Source organism: Gymnoscopelus microlampas (genome assembly GCF_963454915.1).
Source record: "Gymnoscopelus microlampas genome assembly, chromosome: 17".
NCBI classification, from domain to species: Eukaryota; Metazoa; Chordata; class Actinopteri; order Myctophiformes; family Myctophidae; genus Gymnoscopelus; species Gymnoscopelus microlampas.
In genome coordinates, this window is record NC_139954.1 from 25671559 (window position 1) to 25686420 (window position 14862).

The following is a 14862-nucleotide window of genomic DNA, read 5'->3' on the forward strand; positions in this document are numbered from 1 at the left end:
GCGACTTTGGGCTTGTTTTTCTGTAAAGTCAGTGAATGGTTCTTTTGGGCTTGTTTTCCTGGTTGCTTATTTCTCTCGCAAAATCTGGCAACAATGACACTTTCCACACTCCCCGCCCCACACAGATGAGTGAGTGGCTTTAAAAAGTAGAGTAATAATGAGTAGCTAAAACACGCAACGCTATCAGAAGAGTTTTTAAGATAGTATAATAGCTATTTGCTATAAAATATATATAATATATCAAAGATAACGTAACTTAGCCGCTCATTGATCGAAAGTGAATTCGTTAATGAAGTAAATGTTCATTCATGCATGTGACGTAGACGGGACAATAAACAAAACCGATTCGTCAGAAGCACTTGTATGAAATATAAATATTTTGTGCACACTAATACATGAGCATTGAATACAGTATGCAACTGTTTGGTGCGTTATAACATAATAACTATAATTAATTATAAGTAAATAATATTGATGTGATTGTTGCATTCCTCAGATAGTAATGGAATCTGCTGTTAGCGATCCAAAATTATTTTACTTAAAAAAAAGTGTTGCGCATGCGCGAGCGCCCAGGGACACAAGGTGGGAAAATTGACAATGTTTTGGTTCTGTAGAAAATAATTCTGTGGAATAGTTTGTAGAGTTACGTCAGGAAAGAGCGGAGAAACACACTCTTCGGTTATTAATCCAACTCTGTGAGTATATTATATCTCGTTAGCTGCTGCTGTTCAACTTGTTGCATGGACGTGTGGCTTACACACACACGGCTCGTGTGGTGTTATCAATATTCTGTCACACGATAAAAATAGGCCATGCCATTGCCATGGTATTGTCTGATACTCTGATATATATGTAGTCGCCGTCGTGCGATAGCAAGTCTACAAGAAGCTCACAGCCGAAAATGGCAAGCTCAATGAAATGCCTTGTGAGCTTGTAGATCGGCTATTTCTCTCGACGCGCGCATACAGTAGCTTATGTACAGTACAGTATGTACAGTAGACAGTTGAATACCGCCCAACTCACTCCAAATCCAACTCACTCCATGAAGACTTAAGAAATATTTGCCCAACTCACTCCAGGGCTCGCCCAACTCACTCCAGGGCTCGGCCAACTCACTCCAGGACCAAAGACCAACTCCCTCCAGGACCATAGCCAACTCACTCCAGGACCAAACCCAACTCACTCCATGCAATGTCACCAGTGTAATATTGGTTCAATGTGTCAGTGGTGTAAAGTAACTAAGTACATTTACTTAAGTACTGTACTTAAAGGTAGGGTAAGTGATTTGCTTTGGTTAAAATAAGTGTTAAATAGCTCTATATTCTGATAGTACTCATTGCTATAGAGTGTTTGTTCAGTATTAGGAGTCTCCTCGTCTCTCCAGCTCTTTATAAAACAGAAAATGCATTTTCGTTTCAGTTTCATTTCCAATTTTATCCAACCAGGACAGAGAACTCAATCAGGATATAGATTAAACAAGTGAAATTGGAAGTGATGACACTAAGAAAGGAGCAGACAAAATTGGAACTGGAACACTATACAAATTAAGCTTAAAAATGGGTACTTTCTCCTGATTGGCTGAGATTTTGACACCTACCGAAAAATGTATTTTCTGTTTATTAAAGAGCTGGAGAGACGGGGAGACTCCTGTTACTGAACAAACACTCTATAGCAATGATTACTATCAAAATATAGTATTTTAACCTTTTAACAAAATGCTTTTTGTTTTAACCAAAAAATATCACTTACCCTACCTTTAAGTACAATGTTGGGTATTTGTGCGTTATTTGAGTATTCCCAACTTCCAATGCTTTTACCTCTACTCCACTACATATTGGATCCAAATATTGTTTTTTTTACTCCAATAAATGTATTTGTTTTACTAGTTGCTTTGCAGCTATACATTATAATATTATAAAACATGCATTAAACACTTTAGCCCAGTGTTCGTGTGTGTGTGTGTGTGTGTGTGTGTGTGGGGGTTGAATCGGTGGAGACTCTTACATTCTAACCCTAACCCTAAACCCTAACCCTAACCCTAACCTGGGTGGAGGGTGATTATGCGGGTGAACTCAGTGGAGGAGGGCCATTAGGTGTAAGCAGTGGGGTGGAGTGAGTGGAGTGCCAAAGTGTTAACAGTCCAGGGCCATAGATACTGTTAAGGCTCAATAATAGCCTAACAAGACGGGGGCCAGCGAGCCCCCCCCCTTAAGTTGTTTTGTAGAGACTGTTTTGTAGAGACAGTATTTAAAACTTTAACCAAGCCTAAAACAGAATAGAGTTAAAAGTAACAAATTCCTCAATATTGTACTTAATTCCTCAATATTGTACTCAATAATAATTTTTGGAGTGAGTTGGCCAAGTGTGTGGAGTGAGTTGGCCAAGTGTGTGGAGTGAGTTGGGCAAGTGTGTGGAGTGAGATGTCTGGAATGAGTTGGGCGCGATTTGGAGTTGGATTTGGAGTGAGTTGGGCGGTTACCAGACAGTTGCATCAAATGAAACAAAAGTGCTCTTTCCAATCACTCTCCTCTCCTGTCATCTCTGGCACATTTCAGCCAACACATGCAGCATGCCTACTACTACTCTCTATTAATGTTTGTCATTGTTTGAATCCTTACAGATCCCAACAGCTTCTTTAAGTTAAAGACCATCTATTTCAGAAACCCAGGCAGGACACTTAACGGTAGATTTGCATCACTGGAGCTGACATCCCCAAGCCAAGCTCATAAATATCAAAGAGATAACTAAATCAAAACTCAAAGTGAATTAAGTAGCCTTGAACGGCGCCATATCTTCAGTTTCTGATTTAGCTTTGGATCCATAGCTCCCTCTGTTGACCCACGATGAAGATTGCGGTAGAAGGCTGTTGCCACGGCGAGCTGGATAAGATCTATGAGACGATTGGCTTCTTGGAGAACAAGGAAGGGGTCAAGGTGGACCTGCTGCTGTGTTGTGGGGACTTCCAGGCAGTGAGAAATGAAGGAGACATGTTGTGCATGGCCGTTCCAGCCAAGTACAGAACGATGCAGACCTTCTACAAGTCAGTAATGCTCACTCCAAAGGAAAATATCAAGAGTACTTAACCACTTGAACCCCAGCCTATTCAAAAATGGCTGTTCTACAAGCTCACGTCGACGAGTCCTACGCTTGTAGATCGGCTATTTTTGGCAAATGTTACCCCCAGAATAGGCTGGGGTTCAAGTAGTCCAAGTTCAGTTGTAACTCATGTCTGTTTCATTAAGAATAGAGGGTTTAAGTCAGTGGTTACGGCTTGTCTTTCTAATCACAGTCTGTGTTGCAGGTACTACTCCGGAGAAAAGAAGGCTCCAGTCCTGACCATCTTTATCGGAGGGAATCATGAGGCATCCAACCACATGCAGGAGCTGCCATACGGAGGCTGGGTGGCACCCAACATCTACTATCTGGGTAGGGAATGTGGTTGGTCACCATCATGCAATTTTAGGAATTAATTGACGATTCATTGTCACACAAATAATTGGCATTAAACACTGGAACATGGAAACATAAATTACATTTCTGTTTGGCTTTTCGGCTTCGTTACCAAAATCAATTGAAATAGGAAATAGCCGATCTACAAGCTCACAACGGGTCTTTTTGGAAAATGTTTGAAAATGTATGAACATTGGGGGCACGGTGGCGCAGTCGGTAGCGCTGTCGCCTCACAGCTAGAAGGTCCTGGGTTCGATTCCCGCCAGGGACGCTGTGGGCGCTGGGGGCGTGTCTTCTCCTCCGCGTCATCAGCGCCCATACCCAGGGTGGGGTTGGCGAAAGGGCCTACTCTGTGTGGAGTTTGCATGTTCTCCCCGTGTCGCCTAGGGTAGTTAATACCCTCACAAAAACATGTAGTAATCCTGGTCGCTATACCGCCTCCCCATGACAGCCGGGGCGCCTGATGGAGGGGAAGGGAACTGGTTGGAATAACGTGTTCCTTCCACGCGCTACGTCCAACCAGGGAAACTCCCCCCTGTCAGGTGACAAGAAGGTCAGTTGGCTCTCATGCACTGAAGGAAGCATGAGCTCGGCCCTGGCCTCCCTGGCTGTGGGGGACTGGTGTAGCGCTGGTGTAGGGCTGGTGTAGCGCCCAGGATCACTTAGGAAATTGGCACCGGGTGAAAAAAATGGGTTACAAAAATCGCGGGATAAAAATTAAAAAAAAAAAAAAGAAAATGTATGAACATTTGTCAACACGGAAACGATTATGACAATTATGCAAAATTATTGCGATTATCTCAAATAATTGCGATCAGGCGATTATGTAATTATTGTGACAGGCCTAGTTCGGGAGGCGTTTACAGTCGGAGCACACATCCATCCATCTGTGTAATATTCACTCACTTGATAATATGCCCATGTACCCTCAGGTTATGCTGGTGTCATTCGCTATAAAGGGATTAGAATTGGTGGCTTGTCTGGAATCTTTAAATCACACGACTACAGAAAGGGTGAGTTCTTTAACCTTATTTCTGTCTAATTCATCATTACTGTTGTATACCATGTCTAAATGAGATGAACAGTTGTTATATGCTTAAACAATGTGTATTTGTTACTACAGGTCACCACGAGTTCCCTCCATACAACCCAGACACTCTGAGAAGTGTTTACCACATCCGAAACATTGACGTCTTCAAATTACAACAGGTAAAGAAAATAAATAACTATTACTCTGATACCAACCAGAAATGCAGCCCATTTGCTGTTCTTAAAAAATATATTCATTCATGTCTGGACTCAGATCCAGATGCCAATTGACATCTTCATGAGCCACGACTGGCCCCGAGGAATCTATAATTACGGAAGCACAGAGGATCTGCTGCGCAAGAAGAAGTTTCTGCGTCAGGAGGTGGAGTCAAACTCCCTGGGAAGTCCTGCTGCGGCGGAGCTCCTGGCTCACCTCCAGCCTAGCTACTGGTTTTCCGCACATCTCCACGTCAAATTTGCTGCCCTCATGCAGCACCCTGTGAGAGCGCATTCCATTTACCTGTACTGTAGCTGGTGGTATCAGTCGATGCTACTGGGTGTAGTAATTGCTGAAACTTTCATGCCATCCATTGCTGTCCCTCTGATAATTCAATTTAATGTTCATTTTATACATGGTCTTGTTTCTTCCCTGCAGCCTAAAGGTAATGCTGCCGCACGTACAACCAAGTTCCTGTCTTTGGATAAATGTTTGCCCTACAGAGAATTCTTACAGGTAAAGCCTCTTGCAGAAAGACGTACATGTAGCAATTGACTGTTGGTGGTGGTTTAGACTCAAATGTAGTTGTCATGTCTAAGTGAGGAATGGTGTGCTTGTATTTCAGATCGTGGAGGTACCAGACAGACCAGACTCCTCTGAGGATTTGGAGTATGATCCAGAGTGGCTGGCAATTCTGAAGGCCACCAACAGCCTACAGAGGACCACCCCACATCCGTGGAACCCCCCAATGAACAATGGCCTGCATGAACGGTACACATGCACACACACTAGGGCTGTCAATGAATTTCCAAATTCAAATATATATAACATAATTGTAATATCTGTTTGTGAAAAAGAAAGTGGGCCGGGCCTAGCCCTAGAATCTCTGTGATCTTACATACATTTCGTGTATTCCAAATACACAGTCATAGAACGCTCTGGACTACGCGCTGTGTAGCTCACGATCTGCGCGGGCGTAAAAGTGCTGTACTCACCTGTACCAATAATTAATTCCTAAGACTTGGAGTCAGATATTGTCCTCTCGTTTCATATCCATTTGAAAGTTCTGCCAAAAAACGTGTGTTTAGTGAAATATCTCCACTTTTCCACGAGCTGCACATGGACGACTTTCTGTACGGGCGAGGGGTATGTAAATATGTACAGGTTAATGGATTGTAATAACTCAATGTGGTGTGCATGATGTATTAACTTCAGGTGGGACTTCAGCGCTTCAGAAGCTGCCATGATGGATGTGGTAGAGGAGATGAATGGGGATTTAGTCATTCCAGACAACTTCAGCAGGACTGTACCAGTTTATGACCCAGCCAAGCCCCGGTCTGATGCCAGCCCAAACTGCAGCACCAACCCCCAGACGACAGAGCTCTGTGCTACGTTGGGCCTCACAGACATTTATGCCCAGTTTGGGCAGGGAGGTGGGAGCGCCGGAGGGGAGGGAGAGGATGAGGACGATGACCAATATAGTACAGGAAGTGCGGATGAGCCAAGCGAGTATCCAACTGACACGTCGGCATCAGGATTGTCGAGTTCATATAATCCTGATGAGATCACTATAGAAGAGGAGTGGGAGGAAGAGGAGAAAGGAGAGGCTAAGGAAGAAGCTAAAAGTGGTTCCGATTCAAAGGGAGATGGGAGCTTTGACAGCGCCTCCAGAGAGATCCATACCCCAGGCCGCATGTTTTTGCCAAAACCTAAATGTGACGCCTCACCGCCTGAGCTGTCCTTTCCCATGGACCTGCCTCCTGCCTCCCACTCTACTCCATCTGTGACCCGCACTCAGCCCTCATCAGAAGGCGAGGGACTCTCGGATAGCGGAGAAGGGGAGGCCCCCGTGGTCCGTATCCCCAAACGTAGCAGTGATGAAGGATGCACTGGACCTACTGGCATAACCCCGAGGATCAAACGCAGGAACCAGGTCATCTACACAGCAGCGGAGGATGAGGAGAGTGAAGATTAGTGGTCAGGGTGAGATTATGCAAATTGATGAATTTATTCCATTTAATTATGTCATTATATAGAATTGACGTTGTAAAGCGTAGAATTAGTTTGTGTACAGTCATGCAATCCACTAATACTGGCATATTGCCTATAATTCTGAGAAATTACCCATTACATGTTCAGTATCCAAATTGAAAGAGCTTAGCTTCTCTCTTGGACTCAGCTGTTAGAAAAAACAGCAAGTTATTGCAACAAAGGTGTGTAATTAGATTATCCTGATTTTCGTTTTATAAATATTGATTTTATCATTACCTAACCCCCAAAGTGATTGTTTTAGCAACAGGATTTGTAGTCCTGTTTGAAATGTATTTTTTATATACCATGTACAGTGATAAAAAATCTGCTTGACTTCTCTGGAAAAAAAACTATTTTCAACTTAAATAAATCGTTCACCCTCTAAACAGCCTAGGAAGATCATTGTACAACTGCAAGGCAAAACTCAGTCCATTAAATTACTAACTTATTCTGTTTAGCATTCTGCGCTTGTGGCGCCATACACAGCTTTATTGAATGAGACTTTACAGAGGTGCTAATAATAGAGTCCATTTCCACTTAATGAACTTTGTCATCATAATTGCACATGACACTAACTTGTGATCACTGAAGAGAGATAATGAATGTTATTCCTTATTCTAAACAATTTTACATGATGAGCTGAGTGTTAAGTGTTCAGGAGAAAACTCTTGTAACTATATAATACTATTTTCTTTGAGTATCACTGTCATGGATGATAATGTCATTCATATTCTAAACCAATTTTGTAAGCCTATAACTGATTCGGCACACTTATCTCGTGATGATTGAAACTTATGAGTTGATGAAATACAAGGAATTTCCCCTGGACACCAACATTTGTTTAAATCAAACAGATTGATAACATTGATCTTGGTTCTTTTTTTCTTTTTTTTAAGATTCATTCCAGGTTTACAGGTGTGCTCTGGTAAAATCAACGGCATATATTTTCATTAAAATTAGACAACACACAACATACAGTGTATTTGACAATAGCTCTTTAACGACCAGAGCCAATGCAGCCTAAAATGACAGGGTGCCAAGTTATTGGATACTAGTACAAGCCAATGTCAGGGGGTGCTTTTCTCGCGCTCTGCCCATCAAACACACACCCTATGAAAGCCCAAAACATGATTAAAAAAAACCTTAAAAACTGGGAATAGGCACTTCTGTTCTTTTTCTTTTTGTATTTTCGTCGCTTCCTTTTGCTTATTTTCTTCAGCCAAACCTTGAACAGCAAACATTTATCAATTAAAAGCATTAAAGGTTGCGATTGTTTCACTTTCACATCAACAACTTAGCCTTAAGACACTTGACAGATGAGGGACACACTGAAACCAGATGAGGATGAGTGCTACTGTATGTTCTCCTACAGGGCAGGGAGGGATGTCAACCTCAACGACTCAATAGCTTCTATTGTATCTTCCTCCAATTCTGTCTATTGTTATTCACCAAGAAACATATTGGAGGTAAAGGTCAGTGATCTTAATATTCTGTGTAAGAGACTCCAAGAAAATATCTAATGCCAGTGGTCCACATGTGCAAGGCCAGATTAAACAGATAGTGTATCACATTTTCCTCATAACCAATTAGCTTCCTCATCCCAATTGTAACACGCACACATTTCCCGTTGTCCTAGCTCATTTATGTTTAACCAGTGCGTTCATACAAGATACAATAAAATGGAGTCCAGCTTCTGCTGATATAAATTCCCAAAACCCACCTGCTCCGGGGGCACAGCTACCTTGCATTCTGACCTGTGAGTAAGTGCATATTTGTAAGGGGCTACATATTTGTATCGAGGATGTATATGCAAAAGAAAAAGACTTGGCCTGTTAATTGATCCATGAATCTGGCCAAAGGATACGCTAAGAGTCATAAAACCAATATCTGATTATAAATTCAATACAAACACAATTGTGACTAATCTGTGCCATCTCAAATGGTCTCATCTATCTGGTGTCCTTGCATTAGAGGAAGTATAATGCTTGATTTATGCACCCGATTTATGCAACAAAATAGAAGCTCTACGAACTCACAATGTGTGTCGCAAGTTTGATCGACTATTTTGGTACGATGATGCATAAATCGGGCTAAAGCAGGGGTGACAGGGTTTGGAGGCTACAGTATGGGATCATTCCAGCAGGTCCCATGTGCAGTATTGTGCACAGCAGGGGGCGATGCATTTTTTTTTATCAACAGGGAAGGAGCTTATAGGGGATCAGGACAGGAGTAAGCCTCAAACAAAAAGGAAGCGAAAAGGCTAAATAAGGAATTCTGTATTCCTTTGGCTTCTCTTTTTTTTTTTTGTTATCTTCCAAATTCCTTGTCCCTTTATTTTCCTCCTTCGCCACTAACGAGGGTGTGATGCAGACGACAGTTATGTGCCTCATTACACAATCAGTTAGGACTGATTGAAATGACAAGAGGCACAGTGAGATTGGGGGGGGGGGGGGGGGGGGGGAGAGAAAAAAGAAACAAGACATTCACAATTAGTGCTAAATACAAGACAAAGTCACTCTCTTCCATGTTCTTCTTTTTTTCTTCCCCATCTCAACCTTGGTCATACCTCCTCCACTGTTAATTTCCTCTGTCCAGCATCGGTCCTGCTTGGCGGTCGGGAGACAAACTTGCAAAGACATGGTCTTTCTACTCTCATCTCCCCGCCCCTCTCCTCCTCATCTCTCGGTATTTTTAACCACAGGCTGTTTGTCTGTCTGGGTCACTATGGACTGAATAGGAGGTCAGGTTGATCTTTGCAGGGGTGAGGGGTGGGGGTGGGGTTGGAGGCCGGATCTCCCCAAGCCTGGCCCAGCCCTGTAGGTTGGTTGAAGGAGACAGGATGGCTAAAGGGCTGCGGTGGTGTCGTGGGAGGTGGAGCGGGGTGGGGCGGAGGGTCTAGTTTCCGCCACAGCAGGTTCGGGTTGAGTGAGCGTCAGGGTCCTGAAGGTTGACTCCCCGGTGCCGTGCCGCATGTGTAGGGTTCTGGGTGTCTGTTTTTGGCATCTTTTTTGCTACATTAGGAGAAGGGTAAATATTTCAGTACAGCTGTGCTGACAATAGGTTACTATGTATTATCCAGTCAAAGGTAGCTACAGACACAATGACGTCTTCTTAAAAGGAATATGTCACCCTTTTCCAAACTTTTCCCCATATTGGTCCTGACTAGTGCTCACTACAAAATTGTACTACTTCTGTCTACTGCTACTCGCTCTGTGTCAGAGTGAAAGTTTACCTGTCTATGGCATAATCGGTGGGGATTTCAAGCTAACAGAAACTACAGCCTTTCTCTTCCTACATTGTTAGCGTGCCAAAATAGTAGCCATGACTGTTACATGAGTGAAATTTGTAAAAAAGGAAATTCAAAAGTTTGAAGAACACAATACACAGAAATTGTACTTAAATTAAAAAAAATATTAAGCATTAGTGAAGGCTGATCTATAGAGATACGGTTGGGAAAAAAAGGTTTCCTTGCCGAGACAAGACCTCGGTTCAATGTATAGTTGATAGTATATGCATGTAAAAAACATTTGTACATACATATCTCACCAATGTTTATAGTTACATGATGGCAAGGTATGGTAATCCAAACCTGGTTTGGTTTCACATGTAAATAAAACGGAGTAAGTCACTCACCAATGGCCAGAAAGAGCTCATTGACATTCATGGCTGTCTTTGCCGAAGTCTCCATGAAGAGTAAGCCGGTGTCTTCAGCATACGTCTGGGCTTCCTGTCCCATACAACACACCAAAGATCATACACAATCAGTGGAGAATTTGTTGGAAATAGCCTGAAAGCATAAAAATCCAGCTTTGGCCAAAAACGAAAAGTGTAAACGGTCTTCTGTAATATAGGGCACTGGGACATCACAACATTTGCAGCATGGGGCTTCAATATACTATTACCTCATACTCTACTAATCTCTTCTCTGCTAGGTCTGCCTTGTTTCCAGCCAGGGCAATGACAATGTTAGGACTGGCCTGTCTCTGCAGCTCCTTAACCCAGGCCTTGGCTCGCTCAAATGTCTCCTGTAACACAGAGGACCAAGTAACATAGTAAAAAAACCAAAAAAAAACGTATTACTCACAATACCACTGATTTGCTCAAGGTCACAGAACTGTTAGAATCATCAGTTGGTGAGAAAAAGCTCTTTTTTTATAAGATATTTTTGGGGGACTTTCTGCTTCTATTTGGATAAAACGTGTACTATACACTATGGGTCCAGACCCACAGGTTGAGAACCACTGCCTTAAAGGACGACTTCACCCATTTTCAACCTTCATATAATTGGTCCTCACTTATGCTCATAATATGGTACCATTTTTGTGCAATCTTAAAAAAAAAACTGCCTAATGATGATGGTAGGCGGGTTTCTGATGTGTCCACAGCCCTCCTATGAGACACAGACCGAGCAGATTTTTTTAATCATGTTATCATGAGGACCAATTATATGAAGATAGGTTGAAAATGTGTGAAGTCAAGTCATCCTTTAACCACTCGGCCATCAGCGTCTACTCCACTCCCCAGCTCTTTAGAGCAATGTGTAGGGCTGGCCCCAAATATTATTCGGATACTCGTTCCACAGGTTGCAGGTTGAACATGATTTCAATATTTCGGTGCTTAATTTATGATGTTTTAATCATTGCACAGGAGTTGTGTGTCCGGTTTCAATATGATCCCATGTTGATTTTCTGTTGGCTGCTTGTGGGTCTGGGGTTGTTGTTGTTGTCCCCTTTTACTCAAGTTTATAGCAATCTTTACAAATGTTTCACCTCTATGAACAAAACTGCTCCATACGAACAATGTTGCCGTAAGAGATGCGCTGAAAGAAAATGTAATAGCTCATCAACAATATCCTACATTTTACATTCTCTTCCTGACTTTCACTTCATTTTCCTTGCAGAGTCAAGACCTCAGTTCATTGTATAGTTGATATTATGATGTGAATAATGATGGTGACTCTCTCACTCCAACTTTTTTCTTGTTAAGCAGTTTATAGGTGAACTATTTAGGCAATGCAAGGCAGTGGCCTGTTTAGTCAACGTGAATGGCTCTCGGGACGCCACTTAGCATATTACCCCCTGCTGAGATAACAATCTCACAACAACAGTCTTGAATGGATTTACTAGCTAATTAATTTAGCACAAGTATCCAGATATTCTGGAGAATTTGTGTGAGCTAGCTAACGTGTCTATCCATTATGCCTAGAAAAATAAGCACTGTAAAAGTATAGGGCTTACCGGCTTGGTGATGTCAAAGACCACAATGGCAGCCTGAGCCCCACGGTAGTACATGGGAGCTAAACTGTGGTATCTCTCCTGTCCTGCTGTGTCCCAGATCTCAAACTTGACTGTGGTGTCATCCAAACACACTGACTGGGCCAGGAACGCAGCTGGACACAAATTAGGACAGGTTATTACAATGTGGCTCTTTCTCCACACTGTCCTCCTTCCCCAAAATATCCCCTTCCTACAATAACAATTTAGGCATTTTTTTAGACACGTATAATCCAGAGTAACCTACAAAGTGTGGTCAGAGTAAGCATCATGAAACTTAGTCAAACAACAGCTTTAAGTGGTTGACTTGAGTGCTAAAAAAGTAGGTTAGCAGGTAGACATCAAACCTAATCTTAATATAACTAGCACCTTATAAAAAATGCATGACTCCGCAGGAATTGAAATCATAAACCTCAGTACGACCTAAACATTTCTATAAGCCCTACACCTCAGTCTCGCCTTTACCATTCCTAACCTCCTGTGTCCTACCTGCTGATGGGACACCTGACTGATTTGATCCCAAATAGCCCATAAATGTATTCCACCTTTACCCCCTTCCGTACCTCCAATGGTTGTCTCTTGGAACTCATCAAACTGTCCCTTGACGAAGCGCAGGACCAGGCTGGACTTGCCAACAGCCATGTCTCCCAAAAGCACCAGTTTGAACTGACAGATCTTGGTCTGTGGCAGAGCGCCGTTTGTACGGCCGCCACTACCTCTGGAGCTCATCCTGACTGGAGTAGGAGACGGCAGGGGGACTGGGCCTCCTCCCTGCGGGAGCTTGTGGAACTGGTAACGCACGTCTCTAAAACTAATGTCACCGAAACTCACAAAGGCCTCTTATCTAGTCTCTTCTTCCTGGGTTTTGCTATGCAAGGTAAGAAGGAAGGGTTAAGTTAGTGTGTCATCTGGCATATGATTAGGTCAGTTACAATCATTCACAAAAGCACAAAAACTCTTATCTTTAACCACTTAAACCCCAGCATCGGTAACAGAAAACACACTAGCTAGCACATATGGGGTTTAAGTAGTTAATGAGAGAACTAAAATCCTTACTCCCATATGGTTCTGCCAACATGTATTGTTTCCCCAAAAGGGTCTAGAACTAGAGGTCGCAAGACAATAAGGGAGAGAGACAGCACAGCATGAGTGCCATTGCATTACGGCCATCAACAATGAATGTCTAGTTTATATTGTGTGAATGGACGCTGTCAGTAAACAACAGGCCCCCATAGTCACATGCACCGTGAAGAGCTTCATTTCATGGGGATGCAGGGTTTGTATTGCTGCGGTCCTCCAGCTCAGTGGTTCTCAACCGGTCCGGGGACCACCAGTGGTCCTTGGTGGTTCCAGGTGGTGCCCAGCTAAACGATGGAGAGTTGGTAACCAAATGGACCCTTACAGATCTTTAACTCCTGAGTGAGAGCATAAAATGAAACCAAATGGTTTCATTTCTCTCAAAATGGATGGTTTCATTTATCTCAAGAGTTAAATTATTGTTAAACATCTGCATTACTTAAATAAAGAATTGTTGTTTTAATCAACGTTTGCCTGTTGTCTCTCCGTCTAGTACCACTACCAACACCAATACAGCATGGAATTGTGGACAAAATCTTATCCAACGACAACAAAATATTCTAAGTCTTGTGGGTCTGAGAGTCTAAATCTCATCAAACGGTGGTCCGTGGCTCAAATGCCGAATACATAATGGACCTTGATATGAAAAGGATTGAAAACCACTGCTCCAGCTCAGACATTTAAATCAAGAGACAGACAACGCAGCAATTCACTTTATCCGTAACGTGTTGGCCAAACGCAAACGTTTAGTTGTTGTTGTTATTGTTAGTGAATGTGTCGTTCTGCTTTCTGCTGTGACATCAATCAGACCAACATCACATCATAATGGGAGTGCTAAATAAATGGACTCCGGTGGTCCGTCCAGTCACATCACCACCAGGATGACACATAAACTGGACAAAGCAATATTTCGACGCCCGTTTCACCACAATCTACCGCTACATTTTAACATCTGGTGGATGTATTGCACACCCCTTAAGATCAATACATGCTGATGTATTTACCTCAGACAGTATGGTCCGTTCAGCAGCTGGAGGAACCAGAAGGTTTGACTGTTGACAATGTAGCAATCAGCTGCTTTAGGACATACATGGGAACGCTCACACTTCCTGTACATGCGCGCGCAGCCGCAGTAACTGTCGCATTGTCAAAATAACCAGTGGTGGAAGAAGAAGTACTGACATTTTGTACTTTAAGTAAAAGTACCAATATCACAATTAGGAAATACTCTGTTACTAATAAAAGTCCAGTATTCTGAATGAACTTGAGTAAAAGTACAAAAGTATTCGCATTAAAGTATACTTAAGTAGCCTACTCATTTTGCAGAATGTCCCATTTCACACGTTTCCAAATGTATAAAAATGCTCTGAAAATAGCAGATCTACAAGCTCACAACGAGGCAACGCGTTGTGAGCTTGTAGAGATACTATTTTCAAATAGCCTGAAGCATAGGGCTGAAGTGGTTAATGCATGTTTTGTACTAATGATCAAAATCTACAAATAATTGTAGTGGAGTAAAATTACAATATTTGCCTCAGATGTATTGGAGTAGAAGTGAAAGTACTGAACATTTAAAATACTCCAGTAAAGTAAAAAATCCTCAAAATTGTACTTAAGTACAGTGAGTAAATGTATACTTACACCACTGCAAATAACTGCAAGCTATCAGAATGGAAATGCTCAACTCTGCTGACTGAAATAAAACAATTAAACTTTTTTATTTTCTTTACTTCTTTAATTCTTCTATTTACATCACATATATTTCATTTATGCCATAAACGTGCC

General features: G+C 42.3%; 2 protein-coding genes across 5 annotated transcripts; one reads left to right on the plus strand and one right to left on the minus strand.

Moving 5' to 3' along the window:
* Positions 1 to 555: 555 nt before the first annotated feature.
* dbr1 (debranching RNA lariats 1) lies at positions 556 to 9202 on the plus strand. Of its 3 annotated transcripts, XM_084084495.1 has the most exons (10): positions 556 to 695; positions 2621 to 2683; positions 2825 to 3040; positions 3302 to 3426; positions 4383 to 4463; positions 4574 to 4659; positions 4754 to 4978; positions 5135 to 5212; positions 5322 to 5467; positions 5912 to 9202. In XM_084084495.1, the coding sequence occupies exons 3-10, from the start codon at positions 2844 to 2846 to the stop codon at positions 6669 to 6671; spliced, it is 1698 nt and encodes a 565-aa protein (XP_083940621.1). In that variant the 5' UTR covers positions 556 to 695; positions 2621 to 2683; positions 2825 to 2843; the 3' UTR covers positions 6672 to 9202. The 3 variants fall into 3 exon arrangements, with proteins under 3 accessions (XP_083940621.1, XP_083940620.1, XP_083940622.1); XM_084084494.1 differs by having other exon boundaries at positions 2621 to 3040; XM_084084496.1 differs by lacking the exon at positions 2621 to 2683 and having other exon boundaries at positions 567 to 695.
* Positions 9203 to 9344: 142 nt separating this feature from the next.
* On the minus strand, positions 9345 to 14181 carry rab5b (RAB5B, member RAS oncogene family). Of its 2 annotated transcripts, none has more exons than XM_084084498.1 (6): positions 14082 to 14181; positions 12564 to 12858; positions 11965 to 12116; positions 10630 to 10752; positions 10361 to 10454; positions 9345 to 9738 (listed from the first exon to the last, which is right to left on the minus strand). In XM_084084498.1, the coding sequence occupies exons 2-6, from the start codon at positions 12727 to 12729 to the stop codon at positions 9623 to 9625; spliced, it is 651 nt and encodes a 216-aa protein (XP_083940624.1). In that variant the 5' UTR covers positions 12730 to 12858; positions 14082 to 14181; the 3' UTR covers positions 9345 to 9622. The 2 variants fall into 2 exon arrangements, with proteins under 2 accessions (XP_083940624.1, XP_083940623.1); XM_084084497.1 differs by having other exon boundaries at positions 12564 to 12868; positions 14082 to 14178.
* Between the last annotated feature and the right edge of the window lie 681 nt (positions 14182 to 14862).